At 41.7% G+C, this 12,476-nt stretch overlaps 1 protein-coding gene across 4 annotated transcripts; it reads right to left on the bottom strand.

The window, feature by feature from the left end:
* Positions 1-456: 456 nt before the first annotated feature.
* On the bottom strand, positions 457-12,239 carry tfec (transcription factor EC). Of its 4 annotated transcripts, none has more exons than XM_030720306.1 (8): positions 12,127-12,239; positions 8,274-8,528; positions 7,430-7,531; positions 5,271-5,391; positions 4,168-4,224; positions 3,964-4,039; positions 2,889-3,036; positions 457-1,680 (listed from the first exon to the last, which is right to left on the bottom strand). In XM_030720306.1, the coding sequence occupies exons 1-8, from the start codon at positions 12,181-12,183 to the stop codon at positions 1,192-1,194; spliced, it is 1,305 nt and encodes a 434-aa protein (XP_030576166.1). In that variant the 5' UTR covers positions 12,184-12,239; the 3' UTR covers positions 457-1,191. The 4 variants fall into 4 exon arrangements, with proteins under 4 accessions (XP_030576166.1, XP_030576168.1, XP_030576165.1 ...); XM_030720308.1 differs by lacking the exon at positions 12,127-12,239 and adding an exon at positions 11,489-11,545; XM_030720305.1 differs by lacking the exon at positions 12,127-12,239 and adding an exon at positions 9,058-9,354.
* Between the last annotated feature and the right edge of the window lie 237 nt (positions 12,240-12,476).

Raw genomic sequence — 12,476 nt, 5'->3', positions numbered from 1 at the left:
ATCCAATTTCCCTCCTCTCTCTTCCTTTCGGCCTCTCATTGCCAATCAGCCACCTTGTAAGGCTCTTCACCTTTCACTATGAATCTTTTCAGGCTTTTTTTATACTCTTGTTGTCATCCAGAATCTTTTTTTTTTTTTTTTAATCCGCAGTTTACAACTAGTCACTTTGTATCAAGTTTCTACCTTCAGGCTCCTCATTTGTTGAGTCTTGTGCAGGTTCAGTTAGAAGTGAGGCTTTTTGTAGTAGAGCGAGAAATGCATTGCTTGGATGTGACGTATTGCTAACTGTGATTCTGGCTACAGCAGGTGTGGCACTTAGGAATGCAACAGCTGTCTATTTTGAGGAGGGTGCACACCTCTACTCCTAAACTATTCTGATTTCTGCAACATGACAAGAAATAAGAAATACTTTAAAAAAAAAGGGGGTTTATTATGTCTTTCCCACCCCTACAAAGAATAAAAAAAGGTGTTAGATAATAATATATATATTTTTTTATGAATACATGGATTAAAACATATAAATACAGCATGGTATCAAACAAAAACGCTTCAAAGACAGACGGGGACATGTTAGGCTTTGGGGTGAGTACATCACTTGCCTCTTTGAAGACAAAACTGGGGGCATGGGGGTGTCAAATAAGGCACGTCATACAATGCAACTGTCTGCAACTTATTAAAGAAATTTCTTTTGTAAAGAAGTAATACTTTCATTAAAAGAAATACTTTTGGTATGTTTTTAGTGGTTATTTTGCATATGTTACAGTGTGTTGCCACCACAGTGTGCTAAAAAAAACAGTAGTCATTAACATTATGAACTTATAATTGTCTCCCTTTTTCTTACAAGTGTTGTTCAGCTCGGTCTGGGAGGCAGAGAATAGTGGAAATTGTCTCTAGTAGAGTTAAAAGGAGCAGGCGGTCCATGGCGTGTTCACGGGATGATTCTGTTCCCGCTGAGCTTTGGAGAATGTCAGTTTTTGGTTGCTCCAACACCCAACTGATCAACAAGATCTACACACTTAATGCACAGGTGGCACTTTAAAGGAGTGCTGTCAGATGTCATTTTTTTAAATTACTTGCAACCTGATTAGATGTCTTAAATGTGTGACCGGAGCCATCAATCAGTCCTTTAAAGGCTGTATGTATGCCCTTTACCAACGGGGATTACAGATGATAACAGGACTGAGGGCACCCTTATAGGTCATCACCCTCGGCAGAGCTGAAGCTGCTCCTGCGGCTGCTGTCCTTGGATGCAGCTCCGGGGGAGCCGGCCGACAGGAGCGGATCGGTGCCAAACGGTGACAGCGGGTCATCCATCAGGATCTCATCCAGCTGGTGTTCCTCCTTAAGTGTGGTGGTGAAGAAGTCTGTGAAATGGGACAGCGGGTCGGAGAATGTGGTGCAGGCATCTGCACCGCTAATGTGATCCTGCGGCCCGCTTATGGTGGCAGTGGATGGCACGCCACTCACCACAGCTATCCTCTGGAGGTAGTCATTGTTGATGTCCTCCTGGTAGAGAGTTGGCTGTTGAGGTTGCTGGGCCTGGGGAGATGATTGCTGCTGCTGCTGCTGCTGCTGCTGTTGCTGCTGCTGTTGTTTGAGTAAGTGGGAGGAAAGTTCAACCGTCCCCAAGGCTGTGGCCATGTTTGGAAGCCCGTGAGCTCTTGCTTGAATCTCAAGCTCCTGGAAAATAAAATAAAAGAAACCTTGGGTTAAATAATAGGCATAAAGTGTGGTTTAGAAAATGTGTGCACACATGGAAAGCTGCACAACAGAGCAGTCACAGGTTTAAAGGACCGGGGGCTCAAGGTGGGTTGCAAAGCAGCTTGCAGACACACAGCAGCAGTAGGCAAAGCTTCCTTATGTGAGATTTTGGCAACTGTATGCACAGAAGGGTATCAGTTCAGCTTTTTAAAACACTATGCTCAGTATCTAAATAAATATCTAAAACTGTGTGAAATTCATCAGTTATGAGCTGACTTGTCTTTAACTGATGTGGGAGTAGCACTGAGACAATCACAATCACACCCTGATTTTACCATCTCCTCCACATTCTGAGGTTAGGTTGGGAGGCTCATTGTGTAATCTTCTCACTCTTACAGAGTACATCATCAGTGCTTATCACCTATCAGTGTCACCACAAAGCCCTGTTTGACTTTTGTTAGGTGCTCATTTGTCATCAGCAGCGGTCATTGTTTTGTGCAGTTTTATCATCTTTTAAGTCGATTACAGATATTTTTTTATCATTCCCACCGATGACGTCAACTCAAGTAAACTGCAATGCGTGAATATGTAAATGTATATGCAATCCCATCAGCATGAATTTGTCATTAAGCATCTTTTCTACCAGTGATCTTGATCTGTTTATGCCCAGCTCTCTGACCTCAGGGAACGCTCCCTGAGGTCAGAGAGCTGAGGTTATTGTGTTTATTTAGCAGGCAATTAGCACTGCCCTCTATAATATATGTATTATTGTAGGGTCTTTACCCACAATACAAAGCGCCTTGAGGCGACAGTTTGTTGTGATTTGGTGCTATATAAATAAAATTGAATTGAATTGAATTGAATTGAATTGAATTGAATATAAGAAAAGATTATGGGATTCAAGGATCTTTTGTAAAAGAGAGTGGCGGTGAAGGTGGTGGGGTTGTGGGAGTCTCTAAGTTTGCACTGTGGTGTCATAAAGGTTTAAGGTGGAAATTAGCATGAAGTACCTGGGGATGATGGAGGTAGGACTGGCAGTTGCCAGCTGATCATTGGCAGGAAGAGATCAGTATGATATGAAGCTGCACTGGGACAAATCTTAATGCTAGCACTATAGTGAGCTCTGTTTTTGGAAAACGTCAAGCCTTTTATCAGCATGTATACCATAAACATGAACTAAACATTACCTGAATCCTCAGCAGCAGCCTCCTGTTGGCTTGCTCCAGCTTCTTCTGACGGCTTTCCAGCTCCCGTGCGTGCTGCTGCTCCTTCTGCAGCCATCTTATGTACTCCACCGAGGCCTTCAGGATGGTGCCTTTGTTCCACCGCATGTCACTGCAGAAAGGGGAAACGTAAAAGATAACCTTTTACACAGAACCCCCTTATGTCGGCAGAATATCCTTTGCAATAAAAAAAATGCAAGGAAAAGTTTTAACAGAGGTTTTTTCCCCTCCTTTTTTATGATATGAATAAGAAATGGTGATTTACATGGGGCAATTATTCATCCTTGGACATTACATGGGGACACTGAATGGGAATTTTAATAGAATAGTTAAGTAGCTATGCGGAAAGTCCATTCTTGTACCTCCTCGTATGGTAAAATTAATCCTCGAATAAAAATAGGTGAGGGGAAAATGAGCTAAGTAGGAAGGCAAGGAGAAAAATGGAGCAATGGACTTAAGGTGCTAGAGTGCAAGTCATTCTTTTGGAGATATTATTACTTTTTTAAAGAAGGACAGGGAAGCTGCAGTAAAATTGTCCTTTTCCACACGAGTGAGACGTTGGTCTGATCAGCGCTAATAATCTCTTTTATCCCGCGTTAATGGCACGATGACAACGCTAACCTTCCATTTAAATTTGAAGCAAAGTTCAACTGCGAAAGATGGCCGCAGGATTTCAATTCAGTTCCACGCTCCATCTCGGTGTTCCAATTGTGCTTCAAACTTTGATTCAAATGGCGTGGCCCGCTTCTTTGCATTTGACCCTTTCCTCATCATTCATGCTTTGAGCTGAACTGTCGGGACCCAGCGAGGAGATGTACAGCTCTAAGAGCGTCAACTACAATGGGAGTTCAAGTGCACCCTTGAAATATGACTGAAATGTGCTTGAGTGCTCATTTGAATTCAATGAACAGCGTTTCGAGTGTCTTTGTGCTGTGAATTTAATACCCAACACACAAGTTCTTGCAGTTGTTTCAGTGGCACAAAGTGAAGCAAAGCGGGGGCATTTTTCTGTAAATATATTTAGAATTGTGCAACTTACGGATCATTCGATTTTGGTATGAGTGTTCCAAGCTCCTTAATCCTGTAGTTGATGTTGTATCTTCGCCTTCTTTCAACTGTGGAAGCAGAAAGAGAAACGGGAGCAAAAGATGATGAGACCACCGTCAGATAACGTGTCAAAGGCCATCCTCAGATGATAAAGTATTATGGAGTTGTGTGGCAGGAGGGGGGAGGTGACACTTACTTAAATTATGGTTGTCTTTTTTCTGCCTTTCTTTGGCCATCACCCTTGTGTCGTGTTCTGCCAAAAAATACAATAAAATAAATAAATCACACAGGGGAACAAATGCATTAGCAACGCACACTGATTTAGAAACTGAAAGACAACAAATACAAAACACCACAGAAGGTCCAGTCAGGAGACGCACAATCAGCCGTTTTGAGGGAGTTCAGCGCCAGGGTCAGAATGTGGAGATTCATGATGCATGAGTCTACACTACGGGCTTAAATTTGACCTCCTTACACACACTGACCCCAGTTTACCCCCTCCAGCATGTCTGAAGCTCATTGTAAAGAAAAAAAAAATGGTAACCCCTTTTCAGTGAAACATTCTATAATTAAGACACTTTAGCCAATTCACTCATCCGTCCAAGAGACGGACAAAAATTCCAGTGTAGCCATATTTGTAGTCACGTTCTCCCAAATTACATAATTAGGGACCTGAGATTGGATTTCCCAATTTGTCTCTGTTGATTTAATCAAGACAATTTGAACTCTGTGCAACAGCCCATTGTCCTCTCCGCCTACACTCCAATGAAACAGATGGCAATTTACTTATTTGCCCATTGAGAATGATTTTTTTTTTTTTCAGGCATCCTTTCAATTTCCTCATAATTTTTCTTCTCAGTGTGTGCAATCAATATGAAACGTCTAAAAGTGTCTTTTTTTTTTTTTTTTTTGCTGTTGTTGTTGCACTGAGATGAAAAGCCTGCACTTTTCCACACCCGATTAACAAAATCAGTGACAGACAAAACAGTGTTTGTCGCACACCGGACAGAAATAAGCACGCACTTTATTCGCCTGTTGCACATCACTGGACTTGAGCTCAACTGCCACTTGTAGCTAACACAAGTACACTCTGTTCTTCTAACCAAATCTTAGAGGAACTAGTTTTATTTCTGTTTTTTTTTTTATTGTAATTACATTTTAATCCCTCCATTTTAATTCCCCAAAATGGCATCTAACAAAGGGAACTTTGTGTGATTGTTGTTTTTTTAGCCTTCAAATTAATGTGAGCAACTCTTTAATGGTTTAGTTGTTTGGTCAGATTATGGTATGAGTTCATACCTGTGTATTCCCTTTTTACAGTGAGCTTTGTAGGGTTAGATGTAGGACTCAGTCCACCATTAGGGGCGTTCATACCTTGTTCACCCCCATAGACGTCCAACATGCTGCTGCTGAGTGACACCTAGGGAGGAGAGAGGCGAGATGGAGGGGAAGAAAGGGAGCGGGTCAGTTAAAGGGGAAGTGCATTTACATTTCACACACACGTAAACAAACAAGGGTTTCACACTTTGACACAAAAAGCCAAGAAACAAATAGTTGTTTTTAACTGCTGTGTGGCTTTGTTTGGCATTGACAGAAATGACAAGAGACATGTGGAGTGATCAGAGCCTTGAAGAGAAGGTTGCCAGCACCACACCCCTGGGGGAATGTGGCTGCAGAGCTCCCAGCAGGGAGATGTGGTTCCACACCTCCCACAGCAGGACAGGACAAACCTGGAGCTGCAGTCATGAATTTTTGCCATGTTCCACGTTGCATGCGTTTATTTTTGTATGACCAAATAAAAACAAGTTAACAAAAATATCACCTAATTGTAAGATGCACTACCCCCGACCTCAAACCCAGGCCTTCTGCTCTCTGAGGGGTGATTCGACCAGACATAGTGCCTTGATTTGCTAATGGCATCATTTTCAAAACCCCTCCAGAAGAAAGTGCTCCTAACACTGATTCGCTCTGTGTTGAAAATAGCATCCCATTAGATGAAAGGGCTAGCTAGGTCAACTGCATGAACAGAGGCAAAACTGTTTTCCTACGGGTGTCTTCTTGCCTGAGAACCCATGCAGGCCCCCTCTGCAATAATACCGCCTTTTCATGGAGCGGAGATATTTAGTGTGATGACACACATGTGTGTCTAATTCGCATTTGTGTATTTATGGGAAAAAGCACGCCAGAAGCTACAACGGATTCCAAGATGTGCACAGCTAATTTTGTCCTCGACACGTGTGTCAAATGTAACAACTACGCTGTTGAGTGTGAAGGAAGTCAAGAGAAAAGAAACATTTAAGGTACCTGCAGTTAGTTAGGCTCGCATTATTTTCCTTTTTTTTTTTTAATAGGAGGAGGGGACAAAAGTGCATATTGAAATGAGAGATAGGAACAATTCCCCTACTTCTAATATTGTAATCACTTCAATTCCTCTCCCGTCTGCATTCCTGAGTGTGTTGACACGGCAAAATTATGTGATGCATCGTACTGTATAACTAATTAGGATGAATTGATCCATTTAAGCATGGTATCATTTCTGAACAAGCCCGTGGGGACTTTATGCATTAGGCCAATCCATTGGCTCAGTAACTCTCTCCAGCAAAATCTCTCACTCTTCGCTCCTGGCTGGTGCACTCCTGTCTATATTTGAAACCCACTGACTCTCCCTCATTCCTCCTCCTCTTCCTCCTTCTCCTCCCTAGCCTTCCATCACAGTGTCTGTTGTGTTTTACTCTGCTTCACTTTATCTGTGTGTGTCTCTTTTTATTTATGGACTCAGGCATGATTCCCAGTGTTGTGCAGCTTTGTTCTCTGTCCCAGATAATTTATGTGCTCAGAGTTTTTTCATTCTTTCCAGGCTGTGAATCCTACTGATGCAGTGCAACCACTTAATTTTGCTAAAGAGTTCCAAAGTATCATCTGTTCACCTTTTTTTTTTTTTACATTGATGCAATGTTTTCTATGCTTTTAGGTTTAGGTTTAGATTAACAAAAGTAACTGCTGTCTTTTATTGTTGTCTGCACGTCATTAGGGGCCACTACAAATTACAGATTAGCTTTGTCACCTTCCCATGAATTTACTATACATTTAACTTTTGTTGTCAGATGCTTATCATCACCTTTCCTTTCTTTTAAAATTCTTAATCTGCTTTGTTGGATTTCTTTAGTAATGTTGCTAATCTCAAGTGAACTTTGACTCATTTCTAGACTTAAGCTGACCTCAAAGTGAGTCAGGTCCCCTTTTTCCCAAGCTAGTCAAACCAGCACCTAAGTGTTTGGGTAAAGAAGCCTCACTTTCAAGTCCCCATTCAACCTTAAAAACAGAGAAGTGATTAGTTAGGGAGCCTGACTCAAACCTGTGCTCGACTGTTTTAACCCACAAAGGCAGCGACGCACAAATCAGTGCAAAGGGGTTAGTAATTAGCTGTTAGAGCAAAAGTTGATTTGATTCATACTTACATTGTTTTGCATTATGATGTTAGGCTCCATGCAATCCAAGCCTCCATCATTGAAATCGGATTCAAGACTAATTAGGTCATCAATAACTTCATCCATTGGAAACTAAAAGAAAACAGTGATTTCAGTGTACTCATGGACAGACTGATGATGTTTGTACCAGAATTTCAATGCTGTCCAATTTGTTTGAAATCTCAACATTCAAACCAGAATAGACAAGGGAAAAGAGGGAGGAACTGTCGAGAGATTAATTCAATAACAGACGAGCTCTTCGCCGCCATGTTCTGAGATTTGTTGGCGGTGCTAGCGGGAAAAAACATGCATCTGTTACCAACCTAGTTTCCTCCTTTGAAAGGGGTTCTCTCATCAGAGACTGTATGTCTGAAGTTATTGATGAGCACATCAGAGAGAAAGGGAGATCAATAATGGCATCACTTTGTTTAGATGATTAGTTGGAGCTGCTCTCTGCATTAAGATTCAGACCCAATCCAGACAGGAAACGTAGTCGTAATTGATGCTTCTGAAGTATGCTCTGTGTCAGCTATCCATCTCAACAAAGTGTCAGCCATTATTTATCACCCTTAGTTAGAAAGAAATTAGAGGGGCAGCAACAAATCTCTTACAAGTGGTTATGAAAAATCAACACAGAAGAAAGGATTTGCCATGTTGGAAGGAAAACCTCATAAGGATGTTGTGTAATCTACAAAACTCATGAACCACAGTTCATCCGTCAGTGACCCAGTCTGTGGTTCAAAACTTCTGTTTCAATTTCACATTCTGAGTTCTCTGAATTTCAGTTCCATATAATCATGATTCAGATTCTTTCCTTTTCAATCAGTCCACTCACCTCACTGTCATGATTGGCCATTGTAAGCAGGGTAACAGGGCTGTTGGGGTTGCTGCCGTCACTGACGGGGGGCATGTGTCCATTCCTCATGATTGGCACGGTGGCCAGTGCCTGGCCAGGGGTGTGCGGATGCGGCACGGCGTGGCCCGATGCGGCCGAGGAGGCCAGCTTGGAGCCCAGCGTCAGGTACTGCTTCACGGGCTGATTCTGGTTCTGGTGGAGATGGAACTTGGAGTTCTCCAGGTGGCTCTGTACCTGTAGGATAAACAGATCAAGCATCAGTTCAATAAGCTGACTAAGTCCATCCAGGAAGTGGAAGGCTGCATTCCCATACCGCTGAAGCAGCACTGACTCAAAGTATTTGCACAGAGGTCGTCCAAAGCAGCTGTTGTCTTTATGAAAATATTATCTAATGTAACTCAGTTTTCTGTGATTAGTCACTTATGTGCAGTAAATTTACAGGCTTACAACATGTAAGCTATCACTCATATTAAAGTGAGTCATCTAAAAAAAATGTTGAAAGCGTCTTTATGGGAATTTGAAGTCATCCTCTGCGTCCTATTTTTCAAAATCACATAGTGTAAAATTTTATTAAAAAAATTTGGATGCCAAGACATCAGCTGAATCTGTCAAAAAAAACAGACCAGTTTTGAATCTCATCTATTAATCTTGCATAACATGTCAGTACAGCGAAAAAAGAAAAAAAAAACAGTTCTGAAAGCTTTACAAAAAAGTTATACACTGTTAAATAAACGTCACCAAATCATTCAGAATGCATTCTTACATTTGAAGCTCTGGTTGCATCCCGCATTGTGTAGTAACTGCAGTCACTTAAGTGTGGCATTCTCAGAAAAGCAGATAATCTTCAGATTGATTTGTTCTGGTGTGGCAGCAGGTCAACTTTAGGGATCCACGTCTGCTGCTGCTGCCGCTATCCTGTTGATCTGGTGACTTCTCAGTGAGTGTCTGTCCCTTCCAGTCACCCTACCAGCGCCTTATAAAGGGCCCTAAGTGAACTAATTAGGCCCAAAGCTGGGTGTAAGCCTTTATGTTGCGTAGCATGATAATGACTTCAAACACTGGACTGTTAGATCATCCAGGGTTTGATCACTGCAGGATATCTGCCTTTAGCATCTATCACTAACTCGTTCAGACCGCCCTTTTCTTTCTGGCTGACCAATCAGTGGTTACCTCCCAAAGTCCTCTGCTGCCTGCTGCAGGGTTTGTGGCAGCACAATTGACCCTTGTTCCCAAGTGAAGGTTTTAAATAACTCCTTCAATGCCATTTTTAACCAAGCCTTTCAATTCATTCCCTGCTTTTAATGTAAATAGTTGAGTTTTTTGAGTTCTTCATACAATAACTGCAATAAATCTATTTTGAGGTCTTCTTCAGTAGAAGCGGAGGGCAATTTTAGGAAGGAACGGCTCACCTAAAGTATCTAATTTTCCTGCTTGGTGCTCACAAAGACAGTTGGTGTTGTGGCATGCTTTATTAGTTTACATGAAGTGTTAGCTGTGATTTAAGAATGGTAGCCTTGTAAGTTGTCAGTAGTTTCACTTACTTCCTCCCAAATGTATTTTATTCACTGGTCAAAACAGCAAGCTCTCAGCTATGTTAAATCACGGAATAGATCCTTTTTTAAATCAGGACTAAATGAAACTCAAGCAACAATAAGAAATGGCTACAAGAAGGTTCCCTTGGCCACACCAGAATTAGTTGCTGGTGATTGGGGAAATCAAAGATGATATTAAAAAATCTCATGTGTTCCTAATTTTATGGTAGCACATTTAGATCACATTACCCAGCTTTAAAAGCAGGTGACAGATGTCGTTTATTTAAAGATAATTATCTAAAAAGCCAGAAAAGAAGTATCATCAGCTGCTGGTTAGAGCACTTCTTCTTTTTACGCCGCCTCAGAAAAAGATGGTCAGAACTGATTCATTATGTAACTATTGTTTATTCTTTTTATGTTTTAAATGCTAACTGGTGCACCGCTGCCAAACTGTAGGGTAGTTTCTGCTGTGGCAGCTTTAAAATCGATCTTTATACTAAAACTCAGCATTAAATTCCCCCTTGTCAGCTAGACTAGCTGACCTTATTCACTACTCAGCCACCTAACTAAGACCAAGCTCATCACAATACTCATCTTGTCAGTAGTGACTAAGAGTTGTTATCTGAATTCTCCAGGCTAAACAAGATGCCAGTTGTTAGCCAATCAACATTTTTTTCCACTTTGGATAGCAGGAGGGATGCCAGAACTGCTGCACACCACATCTGCTTTGTGTGACAGCGGATTGTCCTTGTTTCGCTTCGGCTTTCTCACTACTGTAAATGCCGGAGACACGCTTGTTATCCACTTAAGGGAATCTGATTAGATTTGAGGAGTAATGGTGCTTCAGTCACCGAGGCCAGCCTCGACAATGGTCGGCCTGTGCATGTGTGAAGCGGGCATGCACAGCGTGCCCACCATACACATGCGTCAAGGAAAGATATAAGAATGTAATCAATCAGGGCTCAAGTATGGGAATGTTGTGGCTGTTTCAGACACTTCCGGGTTTTTTGGGTTTTTTTTTGCTTTTTGCTTTTTCAGCACGGCTATCAGCACCTGCTACAACAATCGAAGCAGTGTTTGAGCATGCTGGCAGAGAGGAGGTCATGGGTTCACTTTTCTATTTACACACACTTGCACAGTTATTCCTGACATGCAAACCTACAGTAGACTTTGCCTTTTGTTTTTGATTTAATTAATTTCAGCACAGTCTGCTTCATTATGTTTCACAATGTTTGAACAAAAAAAAAATAATAATAAATAGCAGTTGTACTCTGCATTTCCTGCCTCCTGTTCAAACCTATATATCTGCATCTTCCTCATTAGAGATGTTTAAAGCACTAAAATAAAAATGCCAAAGCCAGAAAATGCCCTTATTCCACACATAAGTCTTAGCATTCGTTAACCCCTGGGCATGAGTGCACCAGGTAAATCAAATCTAAAGTACTGCACAGTAAATATGCAGGAAATCACATCACAAGTGAACACAACTGCAGCTGTTCAACATACCAAAGCAAAGTTCTGTCAGGCTTCAAATAAAATAACATCCCAAATCTCAGCTTCTACTTACAGATAACAGCAGGCCCAAGTTACAGTAACACCTTCACAGCTAAATGAAAGCCCCGCTTCTATATGTGAGCTGTATTTAACAGTGGTGTCATTTACCTCGCAGTTAAAAGGTGCATTTCTTTAGTCCCCCCTGAAATGCTGCACTCACAAAGCCATTGTAACAGACAAACTTGGTACGTTTTACATCAAAATGAAAACGCTCTTGCCTAACTCAGTTTCAGTCTTGCCCAAGTTCTCCTTTCACTTCAGAAAAATCCAGCAGCTTATGAAACACTGGGTGATGGTGACATTAGTTAGTTGTAGAAATTATGGGCAAAACCTAGTAGGAGTTTTGGATTCATTTCTGCAAAACACAGCGCTTTGCGACATATTGATGCAGATTATTAACATTTAACATCTTTTTCCCATCTTAAATGGATAGGAATAGGCTGAAAGTGGAACAAAACGCCTTCTCAGTCATGCTTACTGTATTTTGCTGAGCCTGCTAACCAGTAAATAACTGTAACCACCCACTAGATTGTGAAATGTGTGGGAAGATAAGACTGGGATAGCGAACTGATAGCAAAATTTCCATTCCACGGTGGCTCTATGATTAGTCTGGTTGTAACTACAAATGTCTCTTGCATGCAAACAAATGCAAACATGCAACTGAACACAAATGCATTTTTTTTTTTTGTCTGTGTGTGGCAGTGCCTCAAAAATCCCTGGGCTATAGATAAGTCTTTTTTCCCTACCTGTAGAAGTTGAATCTCTGTCAAGGTGATTACTTTGACCACACAACAGCGGCTCATGGCTCTCCAGAGTGGCAGCGTCTCCCACCACAGGAGCTGCAAACTCTTACAGAAAAAGAACAACTGTCACAGCCACAGCTGTGTCTCATACCGTGACAGGAGGAGAAGAAGAGGAAGAAAAAGAGAGGTGCTGCAGCCTCCTTCCTGAAATTTTGCAGAAATATCAGAAAGGAAGCCATGACACATCAGCTTATTTGGGAGCAGCACGAGCCATTTCCTCTCTGTATCTCTGTGTCTGCGTCTGTGTGTGTGTGTGTGTGTGTGTGTGTGTGTGTGTGTGTGTGTGTGTGTGT

Source organism: Archocentrus centrarchus, chromosome 23, assembly GCF_007364275.1.
Source record: "Archocentrus centrarchus isolate MPI-CPG fArcCen1 chromosome 23, fArcCen1, whole genome shotgun sequence".
In the NCBI taxonomy this organism is placed as follows: domain Eukaryota; kingdom Metazoa; phylum Chordata; class Actinopteri; order Cichliformes; family Cichlidae; genus Archocentrus; species Archocentrus centrarchus.
This window is presented reverse-complemented; position numbering and strand designations above follow the sequence as displayed.

What these genes read in the sequence shown, in the direction of transcription:
- tfec (XM_030720305.1), bottom strand. Translation starts at nt 9,117, where the DNA reads ATGCCACACTTAAGTGACTGCAGTTACTACACAATGCGGGATGCAACC. An exon ending in AAAAGACAACCATAATTTAA is followed by an intron (nt 4,040 to 4,167) that starts GTAAGTGTCACC and finishes CTGCTTCCACAG; the next exon opens with TTGAAAGAAGGCGAAGATAC. An exon ending in ATACCAAAATCGAATGATCC is followed by an intron (nt 3,037 to 3,963) that starts GTAAGTTGCACA and finishes CCCTTTCTGCAG; the next exon opens with TGACATGCGGTGGAACAAAG.